At 48.4% G+C, this 16,594-nt stretch overlaps 1 protein-coding gene across 7 annotated transcripts in view; it reads right to left on the reverse strand.

Moving 5' to 3' along the window:
- Positions 1–12,590, reverse strand: part of PPP1R12B (protein phosphatase 1 regulatory subunit 12B) — a 134,087-nt gene extending 121,497 nt beyond the window's left edge. For all 7 annotated transcript variants that reach the window (XM_041422571.1, XM_041422570.1, XM_041422565.1 and 4 more), the window contains exon 1: positions 12,218–12,590. In XM_041422571.1, the coding sequence (XP_041278505.1) occupies positions 12,218–12,505 (288 nt within the window). In that variant the 5' untranslated portion in view covers positions 12,506–12,590. The remainder of the gene's footprint in view (positions 1–12,217) is intronic.
- Between the last annotated feature and the right edge of the window lie 4,004 nt (positions 12,591–16,594).

The raw sequence follows: 16,594 nt of genomic DNA on the forward strand, positions 1-16,594 counted from the left end.
TACTAGAGGGTCTGGGAAACAAATGGCAGTTCAAGTAGTAGTTGCCGACCAGTGGTAGGCAAGTGACATAGGTCCTGCCACAAGCTCAACAGCTCCAGGGAAGTCTGAAGCCCCAGAGCAGCACTTTGGTCCAGAAAGCACCTGGGCAGCCCTGGAGTAGCACCTGGGGATGCAGAGCAGCCAACACATGGTGGAACTGCCCAGGAACAGCAAACAAATAGTTCCACCCAGGACTACCCAAAGGAACACAGAGCCACAAGCTGTCAAACAGGGCTGTTATCCTCACTGGTTCCTTCCCCTCCTAGCCAGAGGTTATTCCACTTAGTCCCAGAGAGGGACTGCAGCTGCCAAGCCCTGCTCTCCCCTAACTGCCCTGCTTGCTGGTCTCCAAACCACAGGTGCCACTGACTCCCACCCACCAGCCCAGTTTCCTCACCTGCTGGCAGAAGCAAGGCTTTGCCTGCACAAAGCTTTGGCACTCAAAGCTACTCAAATCCAGCCCCCCACGGTGGCATATGTGTCAGCTGGGCACATGGGACTGACTTGTGCCAAGCTCATGGAATGCTGAGGTTAAGCAAGTGGGACTGAGACATTCTTTTAGCAAGGACCAAGCTGAGCCTGCTGACTTAAGGCTGTTCAGTCTTGAGCACCTATTGCTCACAGTGCATCCTCCCAGAGCCCAGCCCCTACCTGGTGCCTCCTGCACTCCCTTCCCATATTCAGACAACACTGAGCAACACTTAATATCTGAAGTGCAGCAGTGATTAAATTGGTAGCTGGACTGAGAGTAGAAAGGACTCCACTAAAGTGGGCTCAGGAACCAAAAATGCCTGTTCAGCTTTATAGCATTTCCTACAGTGTCAGCACACTGTAGCAGTAAGAAGCATTCCTCAGCAACTGGAAGGAATTACTAAGCCCATTAATAAAATTAAGACAGCCAAGTTCTATAAGAGAATACATCCAACCTTAGGAGCCACTGGTGTCTGTGCTGCAGGATGGGGAAGAAACATTTACCAAAGTGGTAGCAGAAAACAGAAATCTACAGTCATCATCTCTCTTGGGAGACATGACGTAGCAGCACTTCTGATTGTGTGTCTGCCCCTGAAGAACAGAGGTCACAACATGCCTTAGAACTGAATTGCTGCTGACAGACAAGCCATTTGGAACTGATGGTGAAGTCACTGTGCAAGTTTGCACCAAAAAGTGGGGAAGGCACAGGTATGACACAACAGCAACTGCTCACTGGCTGTGTTCCTGCAGGACTGCATGCTGAAGAATGAGGAGACAAGTCAAGTGGAAAGAACATCTCCTATTTCCCTCCTGGCAGGGACTTCACCATGAAACTTACATTTTGTAGGGGGGGGGGGGGGGGGGGGGGGGAGAGGCAGGGCAGGACTGGTGAAGGGGAAAATCAGGGAGATAAGGAAATCAGGAAAATGCCCTACAAATGGTTTGTTTGTGCTCACAGGAGTATTCCAACCCTACAAATGTCCAAGGCCAGGTTGGACAGGGCTTTGAACAACCTGGTTTAGTGGAAAATGTCCCTGCCATAGCTGGAACAAGACCATCTTTAAGGGCTGCTCCAACCCAAACCATTCCATAGTTTTGTGATTCTAGGAATGTCTTACAGTCACTGCAAAGAGTCAGAGGCAAGTATAGCTGAAGCTTCCTGCAGGCCCACAACTCCAGCAGCACTCCAGACACAGCCCTGATCCAACAAGATGGACACGTGCTCGAGGGAATGGACAAAGTGCAGGAAGCACAGACTTGTCCTGTTAGCTCCAATGTACAGCATCAGAGCCCCGACCAGGGAAGGAGGGTGAAAGAATGACCATGGACCACTTTTGAGACCAGGTGGGAAGCAGACACGGCTTTAGAGGGAGCTGACTGATGTCACTGCAAATCACTGTCAACTTTCAAATGTCATGGTGACAAAGGGAGACTTGATGACATGCAAACATCACCCCACCATGTCAGAAGGATCCAGGGAACATCAGACATCTCAGTCTCACCATAGCCCCTGGAAAGGCTGTGTAATAAATCTTCCTGAAAGCTATTTCCAGCAGGAGGTGGAACAGCCAGCATGGATTTACCAGTGGCAAATCTTGCCTAACTTGATTGCCCTCCAAGCTGCTTGTGTGGAAGATGGGAGAGCAAGTGTGGTACACCTCTGACACCATCTCTGCCAGTGTTTTCAACAGGCAGGAGATGGATTGCAGAAGCAGATGACTGATGTTGGTGAGAATATCAGGCACATAAGCTGTACAAAGTCCAGCCAGCAGCTGATTACCAGCAGCATCCCTCAGGACTAATATGGGTTCAATACAAATCCATGTCTTCATTAACAAACTCGATTAACACCAATTAGGGGACAGAGAACACTCTCACCAAGTCTGCAGATGATATCAAACTTCTGGCATGGCTGGGGCAGGAGAGCCTTCTCAGAGGGACCTACATAAACTGGACAAAGGGACTGATGGAGGGTTTATGAACAGAGGCACACAGTGTCCTGCCCCGGGACAGAACAAGCTCTTGCACCAGCACAGACTGGGGCAGCTGGCTGTAAAGCAGCTCTGCAGCAAACAACCTGCCAAGCTCTCAGGGAGAACAAAGGGACAGAGGCCAGCCAGCCACAATAAACTGCTTCTACAGACCATTCATACAACTGTCTGGAAGACTCTGCAACTCAGCAGAGACTTTCTGCCTCTTAGAAGCCTTTGAGAGAGTTCCTTTGAATACAACGTCTACCTTTCAAAGCTTTGCAGAGTACAGAGAATCCCCTAAAAGGGTATGATGAGAACACCAGCCCACACTAAGTCAAGCTGGCTGAAGCACGGAGCAGATCAGTCGGCTTCCTGAGAACACAGGGAAGGAGCATGAAGCCAGGCAAGAACTGAAAGCCAGCATTAAGTGATGGATCCAGCTTTGAAGGTTTAACCCAGTCACGGTCTCGTTTGGAAGCAAGTCAGCAGCTCTTTCTATCTCTGTTCTAGAGAGCTATTTCAGCCCAGAACTCATAATTCTGCTTAAATATTTGCTGCAGACTCTTTCAAAGCACATCTTGCATAAAAAATGGAAGATGATCTGGTAATAGGCTAGAACGTAGCATGTCACTGCCATCAAGTTGCTTTGAAAGCATCTTGGCCAGCAGAATATTTTTTGGTAACACAAATGATCACACACAACACAATCAACACAAATGTTGATTAAGACAACGTCAGTCATGCCAACGTCACTTGTGATATTCATTAAAAGGCTCAAGTAAGGGCCTAGGGTTCACTATCACAGAAACTACTACTGGCATGTTCACAGCACTTGAAAAAAAAATTAAATCACACAGTTGGCAAGCGTGAAGTGTATCACAGGTGCAGTCAGACTCCTACCCAGGCTCAGGATGTGCACCTCTTCCTGCACATGTATTTTTTCTGCTAATGTAACCAGTTGCTCAGATTTAGGTGCTATACACAAAAACACCAAAGCTGTCTACGCTGAGTGTGTCCTCTCACTTACAGAAACCACAGAGCAAATGGGGTAGAAAAAATGGCTTGTTAGATAAAAATTTAGAACATTTCATCCTCCAGTACCACAACAGTATGTAAGATAAATATTCTGATTATTTCTGTTGGCACAGGCAGGGTCTCTGCTAAAGATGTAACTCAGAGCAATGATATAAATATATACATGCACATATATATTTGGGTATACCAAAACAATTAAAGCAAGCCACAGCACTCACAGCCAGCTGGGTGAGAGCTCCCCTGTTCCACCGATCTTCTGCAGGACAGGGGAAATCTCTATTTACATGACTCACCTGAAGTATCAAATTGTCAGAGATCACAGAACCCCAGGCTGGTTTGGGTTTGAAAGGAACTTAAAGTTCATCCAGTTCCATTCCCTGCCATGGGCAGGGACACCTTCCATCAGGTGGCTCCAAGCCCTGTCCAACCTGGCCATGGACACTTCCAGGAGTGGGGCAACCACAGCTTCTTGGGGCAGCCTGTGCCAAGGCCTCCCCACCTTCACAGGGAAGACTTTTTTTCCCAATATCCAATCTAAACCTCTTCCCTTTTAGCTTAAAACTGTTTCCAGCTGTCCTATTGCTACCTGCCTGTGTAAAAAGCCACTTTTTAAATAAAGTTCCTGCTTTTTATAATTGTCACTTGAGATAATTCATAACTAATAGCTGCTTTGGGTAAGGCTGACAATCCATATGAATTGAAATCCTGGAAGATGATGCTTCATACTTTGACTTCAGAATAAAACCAGCAGCACTTCTGGATGCTTCAATTCAAGCACAAAGCCCATGTGCTGAATTGGGAGCAGCTCCCTATGCAGGCCCTACCAGCTTCATGCTAGTTTACATTCCTCTGGGTGATGCTACTCTATTTACAGGTCCAAACTAAACAGACATTAGCCAGGTACAGGCAGAGCCCACACACAGTCACCTCTCTGCTAGAGCCCCTCACTAAGCCAGCACTTGTGTTTAGACAAGCCTGGACTAGGACTTGCTGCTATCCCACCATTTCAGATGTAAAAACCCATCAGTCTTTGATACAAAATCACATTAACTGATACAGCAGGGAATGACGAATTATAAATAGGAGGTGGCTTCAGAGAGATTCCAGAAATGGATGATGAGCAATCACTGTGGCAAATCAATGCTCTGGCTCAGGAGATCAGACAGGGACCAGGTTTAGTTTTACCCTGAAAAGGCAGTGACACATAAAAAGCTAATGGCAGGTGGTCACTCTGCATTCTGTACATCTCACAAAGATTTATGAGCAAGGCTGAATGCTGGAAAAGCAATGCTGAAGCTGCTTGTGTCCCTCTGCAAGGTCAGCTTATTGTATTATAGAAACATTTCCAGTGAAACTCCTAGAAGTTAAGAGTGGTCTGTTTTGTCCAGCCACAGGAAACAAGCTACAAAAATCCAAAACAAATCAGCATTAAAGAAAAATAAATCATACCATTTACTCTTAAAGAGTGAATTTTCAGTTGTTTTGGTTGTTTTCAGAGCAGCAAAGACTATATTTAAAGACTATAGAGTTTAAAGCTGGAAGGAGACTGATTTTTCCAAAATTTGTTTAACAGGAAAATATTTAACAAGAGAACACAGATTTATTCTCTAAAATACTGATCACCTGTAAGCACTGCACATTACAGTTATTATGAATGAAAACTGACATGAAAAATTACATAGGTGTCTAAATCAGGAATTCAGATGTCCTTGACTGTCAACAGCTTGATGCGAAAAGAGAAACCTGACTCCCTGGATCTGGCGTTGGCAATGTGTCGTATTGTGCTCATTAGCTTGGAAATGCAGAAAAGCAAATTTCCTCTGAAAAACATCTGAAAAATTAGGTTATTTAAGAAAGGTCGTGTTTCACTACAGTGAGAGGGGGTACATCTCAGGAGTGGATGGAAGAAATAAAATTTGGCTCCCTGAAGCTGTGCAGGTTGGAGCTTCATCTCACAGCCATACTCTGGGTTGCACTGCTTCCATTTTAAGTTCACAGCACCTTGAAACATCTCTGCACAGGCCCAGACAGACTATACTCACCATGAGCTTGTTCTTAAGTCCATTCATGCTCAAGTGAGCCCCATGAAAATAGGCACTTACATCGCCACTCAGTTGTTCCTTCATATAATCACAAACTGGAGTGGGTTGGAAGGGACCTTAAAGTCCATCTCACTGAATGCCCTGCCATGGACAGGAGCACCTTCCACTAGACCAGGCTGCTCAAAGTCCTGTCCAATCCGGTCTCAAAATTTTTAGCAAGTGAAGTTTTCCTGCTAAGGCACATGGCCCAGCTCCTCAGGCAAGCTGCACCTTTCCTCCCCGTGCAGATCAGTTTGCTGCAGCCCAAGAAAGGAGATTGCAGGGACAGCTGTGGCACCTCCCTTTGGAAGGACAGCTGAAAATAAACTGCAGACTCTGATCCCAGGATTTATACTGGGCACTCTCACCGTGCTGGGGCCATACCATCATCACTAGGTCAAAAGGTTCACTCAGCTGGGGATCCTGTCACTGCATAGCAGGGGCTGCCATTCCCCTGAAAGGCTCTGGGTTTCTCCTTCATTCTTTACCCCAGCCCTCTGCACAAACACATTTTTTTAAAAACTATGTTTCAGAATATTTAATGCTCCACCTGCCCTCATTTGTATTCAAAAGTTAGAAAGAATAAAATATCAATTTATACAACCACTTACATAATATTCCACTCTCCCAACGTTCTTAAAACTGATTGCTCTAATATGCATAGTCTGACAGGCCTTTTTGACTTATGGTATATAATAATCCTCAACTGGGAGCCAGCATACCAATTCAGAAGTCCTATATTTTAATATTAGTCAGTTAATATTATCTCAGTATATTACACAGCACAGCACTTGTGATGTCTCACAACCCCACAGTACCTAGTCTGAATTCTAAATCTCTAAAACTGTATGAAATAGAAAAATATCCCAGCCCAAACACTCCCCATTAAAATAAGCAAAAGACATTATAAATTGCAAAAAATAATGCCAGGATGATGGGAGCTTCATCTAGGTTACAGCTGAGAGTTCTGCACATAAATGTACTGAATGTTTGAGCAGAAACACTGAACATTTCCAGCCATGCCAGCAGGAGCTGAAGTACCCTGTGCTGCTGGAGCAGGGACTGTCCAGGCACTGCATTCATTGCTAATTCCTGCATTTCTGCTGAGCTGGCTTTCAATCTTATCAAGGCATGTTGATTCAGACAAGTATGCAGCATGGAAAACTTGTCTCCATCTCTGATGCAGGCTCAAGAATTTCATCTGCACAAGTCAGAAAGCTTTCAGCACACATTAGGCATAACAAGCTTTCCCTAAAATACCTTTGCTTTCCAAATGAGCTTTCCACATGAGGCCAGAACTCCAGACTGCCCAGCAGCTCTAGTGGAGATGAGAACTTTTCCACAGGCAGCACTAAGGGACCAGGGTCAGCACTTGCAGCTGCTGCCATGAAGGAAGTTGTTGCTGAAAATCCCACCGGCTCCCTTGCTTAGTGTTTATGGGGAGCAGCAGAGCCTGACGCATGGAACCACTGGTAGGATAAACAAAGGCTGAGGAAGGAAGCAATGAAGATGCACATTTCCCCTCCCAAATACCCATGTACTTACTAAAATGCAGTTTCCTCCCAGGCACCCAGTATTGAGTAAATGATGTGGTTGTCTTCGGTTTCCAGAAGCCAAACCAACCAGTGGAAAGTGCCCCAAACCAAACCAGGGGAAGGTTTTCCTGCCCTGCTGCCAGGAGCAGCAGCTGTCCCAGGCTCTAACTGCAGCTCAAGGTTAGTTTGTGTAGTCTACAGTTAATTCTGCCCACTCAGGAGATTGCTTGGAAATAGAGATGCAAGGGAAAGACAATTGAACCCTTGATGAAAACATCAAGGCAAAACTGGGACTGAGTAAGACAAAAGGAAGAAAATAAAAGCATGAGGTTGATAAAACAGCACTTCAGATTTTAACTATTTTGTTTCATAAATTCCTTGTGTATTGTAGGCATTTTCCAAGCTTTCTCACTTTATTCTGAGCCCTGTGGGATGGTACATGCTACTAAATTCCCATTTATAACTGGAACCAAAAACCCCATTACACTCACCCCAGCGATAAACCCTGTTTTTGACAGTGGTGTATTTCACTTTGACAAGCAGTGTTACATGCAGCACAAGAAGATTGCAACTTTTATTTTTCCTGGCAGAAGAACACCTTCAGAAAGGAACTCTGCACAGCACAGTGGAAAAGGTATGACTCTCCCTAGATAACCTTCTATTCCAGGAATGAATGTATTTTTAGGCAATGCAGCCACCCAATCTTAAAAAATGCAGCCTGATTTATGATGCTATCATCACCAACTTAAAGATCAGAAGCTGAACTACCTTAAAACACAGCTGTGATGCCCCAAAGATGGGGCACCTGAACATTCATTCCAGAGTTATTAAGCCACTGTAAGTTGTGTTACCTCCTCACCTTTCAAGGCACAGACTGGCTGCCGCCTTTGCATGATTAAGAAATTTTGTGTCCAGAGAAGGGAAGGGAGCTGAGGAATGGGCTGGAGCACCAGGAGCAGCTGAGGGAGCTGGGAAAGGGCTCAGCCTGGAGAAAAGGAGGTTCAGGGGGGACCTTCTGACTCTGCACAACTCCTGACAGGAGGGGGCATCTGGGGGAGGTTGGGCTGTGCTCCCAGGGAACAAGGACAGGAGGAGAGAGAACAGCCTCCTGGGGGAGGTTGGGCTCTGCTCCCAGGGAACAAGGACAGGAGGAGAGAGAACAGCCTCAAGCTGTGCCAGGGGAGGTTTAGGTATCTTATGGAAAAGTCCTTGCCAAAAGGGTGGTCAGGCCCTGGCAAAGGTTGCCCAGTGACATAATGGAGTCACCATCCCTGAAAGTGTTCTGTAAGTGTGTAGTTGTGGCACCTAGGGATATGGAGGAGTGCTGAACATGGAAGTGGTGGGGGGAATCCCCCTTTCCTCCTTCCCCCCTCAGTCTCCAGATTTTGTTCCAATGTTAGCACCTCAGTGACTCTTCCAAGTCTCCAGACTGCTGTGATGGGCAGAGTGCTCTCTAATATCTCTGTCTGGTTTCTGGACTGTCCAAAAATTCTGCTGCTTCCTGCTTTGTTATGGCTGCACACAACCTGTATGAGAAAATTGCAAACTTGCTGAGCAGCAACTGAAAATTGCCCAAACCTTTTGACACAGATGCCACCTTATAAAGCTCTGAGGAGCAACCAGACATGCCTGCAGTTTTATAGCTCTGGCTCAGAAGGAGGAATAACAAACTGAGAACAACAAACAGCCTCCACCTAACCCAGAGTTACCGCACAAAGTACCTGACTATTCAGGAAGCAGCTCCTGAATTATCACAGGCACCCAGCACCTGAAAACAAAGTCAACAGCAAGCACCAAGGTACTGCAGAGTACTGTAAATGACACAGGAGTTATTTCATGAGCAACTCACTTCTCCTTGGAACAGGCCAAAGGGAAACAGAGAGTAAATCATCAAAGGGCAGACAGAGGATAAACAATCTTTGCTGCCATCCTTTGTGAACCAGTCCTTGAAGACAAACAAGCATTGCTATTATTACATTGGGAAATGCTCTCCCAACCAGAAGCAGCAGAATGTTTTTCCCTTAAGACTCAATTTTCATATGAGTTTACTCTTTGGTTTAATCTGTCACCTGGGAGACAGAGGAGCAGTTTATACCCATTTCCCATCACCTGCAAACACTAGAGAAGTTCAACTGCTACCAATAGCTCATTTCACCAACAGGTAGCAGTTTTCTTGATGATTTCTAAATGTTCACTCACATTTAACTTATATCTCCCTTTCCATTCTGCATTAGACACAAAACCATTGTCAAAAATAATTCAGTGAATATAATTAAGTTAATAATTGAAAATACAGGACTGATGTTCCTCCAGCAACGTTCTGCAGGCACTGAGGTAGACAAAGTACAGTTGAAGCCACCCTACAGGTTCCAGACACGCTCTGTAGTGCAGGTCTGTGTGGCACCTGATGCTTCCAAAGAGGGCAGTGACACAGGCTGCAGGCTCAGAAACATCACTTGTAATTTAAAAGGTTATTTTCAAAATATAGCTTTGTGGCTATAAATAGCCAAGCCAGCTCCTCACACAGCAAGTACACAATGGGTCTTAGCCACAGTGGCCCAGATACCAGAGCAAGTGTAATTTTACCTTTGTGAACACACACAATATTTGGGGCCACCCTGCACTTCAAACAAACTAACCTGATTTGTAAGATTGGTCTTAGGCTTTGTGGGAGCAGCTGCCGACTCTGACAAATTAAGTCAATTGACTTGGTTAACCCTTCCATTACCTAAAAATACCTGATAGCTCATCCAGAGCAAGTCTCATGTATTAAATTCTTTAACCAAAGAAAAATATTTTACCTGATCTTTCTGTCAATAAAGACAGCTCTTTTCAATGTGTAGGATTTCCTTCTACATTGAGTGGCCATTTGGTTGCACAGGTATTAAACAAGGGCAGACTGTCACTACCATCTGCCCTGTAATGTAACATTGTGTTTCTAGTACTAAGAGAAGTTATTTAAATATCCTCACATGTACTACATCATTCCAGCTGTCAACCAGTGCTCTGGGGATCCCCAACCTAACTGGCCTTGGCTGATGCTTTACCATAGGCAGCATTATTCTCCAAGCAACGAGAAAACAAATCTATTTTGGAGAGGATCAGAGAAAGGAACTCATAACCTCCCTGACCATGCTAATAAACATTTTCATCTGATAGAGATTTACAGACTCAGGATACACATGCACAGCAAAACCTTTAACAAAACAGTGTTTGTTCCATTTGGATGTGCAAGAACATCTCGTCACTCCTCAGCAAAACTGTTATTACATCCATGGGATGTTGGAACAAAGTTTTTATTCCAATCACAGTAAGGTCACCCTCCCTTTCTGTCAAGTTTATGAAGAAACACTTCACGTAAGCAGCTGGCTGGTACTGCCAGCATCTGCTCCAAGGCTCACTCATCCAAGCTGTTCCAAGTATCAAGCCCTAGGTGTTACTGGTCAGTGTCACCTGATACTGTGCTCCTAAGGCACATATGATACAATTCTGTATCCTTTACGTATACAGAATTCAATTTGCAGCCTGCCTGTCAATAGATGGCCTGCCACGGTCTCCAAGAGTGTGACCTTGCTGAGCTCACTGCCTGCCATCAGAGGCCAGCACACTTCACCAGACACCTCACAGTACCCACAGCAGCAGGAGAGCCAGGCCCTCCTGAGGGGATGACAATCCATCCTGGCTGGAAACCCCTCATCCCATCTCTACCATATACCCACCTTAAATTCGACCTTCTTGGCTGTCAAAATGCTTTGAATAATCAGCTTTTCAGTGGCTGGTTTTTACCAGTGTCCACAGGACTACTTATTTACCTGATAATAAATGTACACGTGCTGTACTGGAGGCTACTAACGCAGGGCAATTTATTTGCTATTGCTACACCAAACTCCACAAATAACCAAGAAAAAGGCCTGTCCATTACAAAGGTCACTGCTTTGCCAGCTGAAGTCTTATCCAACCTGACAGTCTGTAAGCTTGCATGCTCTTTACTTCACTACTTATTTTTGGAAGGCTAAACCAAAATGAATACATCTCCCTGCCCCTCGCTCCCTGACAGGCGGGAGCCAGCAAAGCCCCTGAACCACCCTGTACATGTCCCAAATGCTTCCGTAACTTCACCCCAGCAAAGAAGAAATCCTGATTAACTCAAGAACTATCCTGCTATTTGTGATGTTAACACATTATTCTTGACAAACACATTAGTTCCAGATGTTATTCCTGAACTGTGCTTTTTTCCCCACTCCTGTTGCTACACTACATGCTTAATCTACACTATCTTGAGCTAAGAACATTTTTTTTGTAAAGCTGGCCTGGATCCAAATCAGATTCATTTCACTGACCAGATGCACCAATCTGGGACACTGATTTCACACGCCCTGCTAAATCCTCAATCAGTCTTGGACAGCAACAGGTTTTCCAATATTCTGCAGAGGCAATTTTGCACGTTCCCCTGCATTACTACTCATTTATAGAAGAGCAGCAAAAGCTACGGATGGAACACAGCACATGTTTCTTGACAGCCAAGGCTTTACCGCTCTGCAGCCAATTCCTGCAACCACTTTGTACCATCTTCACATTTGGAGGAGTATTAATAGAATCTATGTTGCTTATCGGCCATGCGGCCACTCTATGCTCCCTGCCAAGGAGCAGTTTGGGGAGTTTCAAAGCAACTCTGATAAAACACAACACACGAATTAGCCAGACACCCCTGATCTTGCAAAATTCACACTCCTCCCAGGAAATCTTCCCGGCACTTCAGCAGACCCCCATCACATCCTAAGTTTTCAAAAAAATAATAAATTGGCTGCCTGGTCAGGCCCGCAGCCCTGCAAACCCCCCGCTTTATTTTGCTAATTATCCTACTTAATAACCCTGTGAAAAGTTGGTACATCCCACTGCCCGGCTGGAGCCACCTCGGTCTGTTCTCTGACACGGGGCGACCGCGGCGCACGGGGCTCGGACCAACGCGTACTGAACCCTTTGTTTACCAACACCCCGGCCGGGGCTGCAGGTACCGCTGTGCCCCCCGGCCCGGTGCTGACCGAGGGCTCACCCAGCCGGGCCGCCTCCCCGGCCCCGGTACCTGGTGCAGGGCTGTCAGCCCGTCCACATTGGTGGTGTTGATGAGGGCGCCGCGGCCCAGCAGCCTCTTCACCTCCTCGGTGTCGCCGCTGGAGCAGGCGGCCAGGAACACGGCACCCTCCTCGAAGCGGACGCGGGACCCCCCCGCGCCGCGGTGCCGGCCACGGCCGCCCCCCGCCGCCACCGGCTCCTGCTCGGTCAGGGAGCCCTTCCAGCGCCGCAGCTGCTCGGCCCGCCGCAGCCGTGCCGACTCGGCCCGCTTCCCGCCCAGGTGCTCCGGCTCGGACATCGCCGCCGCCGCTCTGAGGGCCGCGCGGGGCCGCGCCGCGCTCAACCCGGAGCGGGGCGCAGCGCCCCCGCCGCCATCTTCGCTACGCCCCATTTCGGCTCCCGGCGGCCCCCGCGCTGCGCCGCACCTGGGCGCGACCGGGACTACAACTCCCGGCGGCCCTCGCGCGCGGTCGGGCGCCATTGCTGTGGCTTTCTTGGGTCCCGCCCTCCCCGGAGTCACAGAACCCCGGCACCGCTGAGGGTGGGAAGGACCTGCGGGATCATCGGATTCAGCCTGTGCCCGATCGCCACCTGGTCACCCAGCCCAGAGAACTGAGTGCCACGTCCAGTCGTCCCTTAGACGTCGTGCCTTCAGGGATGGAGACTCCACCACTGCCCTGGCCTGCCCCTTCCAACGCCTGACCGCTCTTCGGGGAAGAAATTCTTTCTAATATCCAACCGAATCTTTCCCCTGGCACAGCTTGATGCCGTTTCCTCCTGTCCTGTCCCTGTTCCCAGGGAGCAGAGCCCGACTCCTCCAGGCTGCCCCCTCCTGTCAGGAGTTGTGCAGAGCCAGAAATTCCCCCTGAGCCTCCTCCAGGCTGAGCGCCTTCCTAGCTCCCTCAGCGCTCCTGGTGCTCCAGACCTTCCACAGCTCCGTTCTCTTCTCTGGAGCCTCGGGATAAACGTCCCGCTGCCGTCGGGATGACAGAGGGGTGCGGAGCTCCCAGAGCGGCTCGGTTCAGCAGCTGCCAGTCACAAAAGTGGCTGATTTTATTGAGGAAGTGCCGGAACCTGTAGATTTGCAAGCAAGAACTAAGCAATAATCATCAGTAGGTCCGTGAAAACTCTCTAACCCTAGCACAAGGAACATTAAAAAAAAAAAAAAAAAAAAAAAAAAAAAAGGTATGGAATTCTGAAAGCTTCATGAAACCAAATTCATCCTCCTTGAAAAGCTCAGAAGGCAAGAAGGCTTCTCAGAACTTTGTGCAACTCTTCCGCCACACTAATACAGGATTTGTCCAAGGTTACAGACATTAGAGAAGAAATATTACAAGAATTTTTGATTTTCTGGGCATTTAAAGATGTATTTAAAGAATCCTTGGGGAAAATAGCGGGGGACAAACATGCGTGATCCATATATTTAGTATTTCAATGTCTGGTTTGCCCGGGTTAACCCCGAGCCCGGGCGTCCCCGGGAGGCGAGCGGGACCTGCGGGGCTCCCTCCGGCACAGCGCCCCCGGCCGCTCCCTTCGGGCCGGACCTGCTGCTCGCTCAAGGCTTGGCATGAGACCTTTGCCTTGGCTTCGTTGCGCCTTCCCCGAGCCCCCTCTCGTGGCTGCGCGTCCGTCCCGTCCCGCTGAGCATCACACAGCAGCTCAAGTGTTCTCGGTGAAGGGCTGCCCCTCTCCGTCAGGTTGCTCTGCGGTACTCAGCTGCCGAACGGATGATTTGCCTCAAATTGTTCACTGGAGGAATCTCAGGACGGCTGCGCTGCTGAATGATCAGTGACAAGTCCCCCAGAGTAGATGGCATTTGCTCGTTAGCCTTAAAACAACTCCAGCAGTTTTCAGCAAGGTTCCAGGGGAACCCCCCAGGAGCTGTGGAGCCGAGTATCTGATATCCCCAGCGTGCAAATTATCATGACTCACTCTAATGAATAGTTAGGAGCCACAGGGCTGTTCAATATTCGTAGAAAGGCCAGATAATTGTTGGCATGCCAATATAAAATCACAAACATGGAGTTTGAATTGCTAGAACAGAAATGGTTCAGATCAGAGCAACGAGGACGAGGGCTTCAGGTGACAGAGTTCTGCGTGGAGCTCCTGTCAGTGGGGACAGTAAGGAGAGCGGCTGTTGAAAAGGAGGAGTCAGCAAGGATTCTTTTTGATAGATTTGTCGGACAAAAATAAAGCGCAAATGCAACAATATTATATCTGAGAACCGTTTATTGATGAAAAAGGGTAAGCGTTCTTACCCTTAAAGTGGGATAGGAAAAAAAGAGCAGAGAGGGAAGACGAGAGACAGAGAAGGAAAGAGAAGACAGGGACAGCGTCACCACAAGAGCCCCGGCTGTGTGTCAGCCTGGCTTGGCAGACCGAGCGTGTGTGCTGCGAGCCGCGGCGCGTCTGCGTGGCCGCCGAGGCGGGCTGGGCGCGATTTCCAAACAGCAGCGCGCTGCGCCCCTTCCTTCCTTCGCGGCCAGCGCGCTGCCGTGGCCGCGGGCGCGGCCCTGGAACAGCCGCGCGTTCTCCGGTCGGGGCGCGGCGGCTGCGGGCCGGGAGCTGCGGGAACACGGCAGCGGCGGCTGAGCGCAGACGGCGCCCGCTCCGTCGGGAGAGGAGCGGAACGCTGGGTCGTCGGGGCGGCGAGCCGCCTCGCGGGACCGGCCACGCAGGGCAGGACGGGGCACACAGGGAAACAGGAGCGCAGGGAGGAACAGGCGAGCGGAGAGGCGGCCGAGCGGACCCTACGGGCGAGACCCAAGGTACCCAAAGGAAACGGCTCCCGGTGTGTCGCAGCTAGCTGCTGCTGCCATGTGCTAACGCTCCCCCCGCAGCCCGCGTTGGCGGGCATTTGCCCTACGGGCCAGGGCGTGGAGGGCCCACTCACAGCCCGATCATGGAGACTTTTTCTGCTCTGCTTGCCTCCAGGTGAAGCCTTCTGGGGACAGGGCTGTCAGTACATCTGCAACCTCTATAAGAGTATATCATATGCTGAGGCATAAATAAAAATCAGATTGGTCCCTCTCAGGTGGGTGTGCAAGCAACAGGACAAATTATTTACAGTAAGTCAATACCAAATAATTCTCCTTGGCTGAAAAAGACTTTCAGCTGTGGGTTGTTGCAGGCTGGGCTCTCTGCACACACTCCTGGGGAGCAGGAGATGGGTTGTAGGGTGGGTGATCACCTTCCCATGCTTCATATGATAGAATGATGGAATCCCAGAATGGTTTGATTTGGAAGGAATCTTAAAGCTTGTTTCATTCCACCCCCTGCCATGTGTAGGGGACACCTTCCACTAGACCAAGCTGCTCCAAGCCCCATGCAGCCTGGCTGGATGAACACTTGAACACTTTCACAGATGGAGCAGCCACAGCTTCTCTGGGCAACCTGTGCTAGGGCCTCACCACCCTTACAGGGAGGAATTTATTCCCAATATTCAAACTAAAATCTTTCCTCTTACAGTTTAAAACTGTTCCCCCTTGTCCCATCACTCCAGGACCTCGTAAATAGTCTCCCTTCATCTTCCTTGTTGGTTCTGTTCAAGTACTGGAAGGTTGCAATTAGGTCACCACAAGGCTTTTGCTATTCCTGTCTGAACAACACCAATTCTCTCAGCCTTTCCTTAATTCTGTAAGTCATCTCTGTGGCCTCCTCTGGGCTTGCTGCAACGGCTTTGTTAAAAACAAGAGCACGCTCCTGGTACTAAAGTGATTTCAGCATTTATTATAATAAAAAGGCCTAAGCAGGGGGGCCTGCGGGCCGGGCAGGAGCAATCCCGTCGAGGATGCTGCGGCACCGGTGCTGGGGCTGCTTCAGCACCAATGTCCCCGATGTTCCAGGTGGAGCAGCACGGGTGTAGTGGGTCAGAATCCCCCTTTTTATCCTGCTTTTTGTCCCTCTGGATTGGTTTCTGTTTGGATCTTTCATTTGCATGAAGGTTTAAGGCGCTTGATTGGCCCATGACAGTTCTGTCCAGGCTGGCTCGTTTCGGCGGGGGGTGGTGCACTTAGGTGTAATATGGTGCGTTGAGTACTGTATTTCTTACAACTACCCCTTTGTTGTGTTGTATTTTTTTTTGGTTTTTAGTTATGCTAAGTTGTATATTGTAAGTTGGTTTGTTCCACTCACCCCTTTAGTTATGCAGTGGTTCTACCCAGGTTGCCTCCTCCCCTGCAATCCTTGTCAGTCTTTCTGTCTAACCCTGGTTGCCCAGTTAGGAATGTTTCTTTTGTTTTGTCTAACCCTGGTTGCCCCAGTTAGGAACGTTTCTTTTGTTTTGTCTAACCCTGATTGCCCAAGTTACGAATGTACCTTTTGTTTTGTCTAACCCCGTGCCCTGTCCCTCACTCACTACCCATCCTCTCCATCCAGAATCTTCTCT

This window comes from Onychostruthus taczanowskii, unplaced genomic scaffold (genome assembly GCF_017590055.1).
Source record: "Onychostruthus taczanowskii isolate IOZ18803 unplaced genomic scaffold, ASM1759005v1 scaffold74, whole genome shotgun sequence".
Taxonomy (NCBI): domain Eukaryota; kingdom Metazoa; phylum Chordata; class Aves; order Passeriformes; family Passeridae; genus Onychostruthus; species Onychostruthus taczanowskii.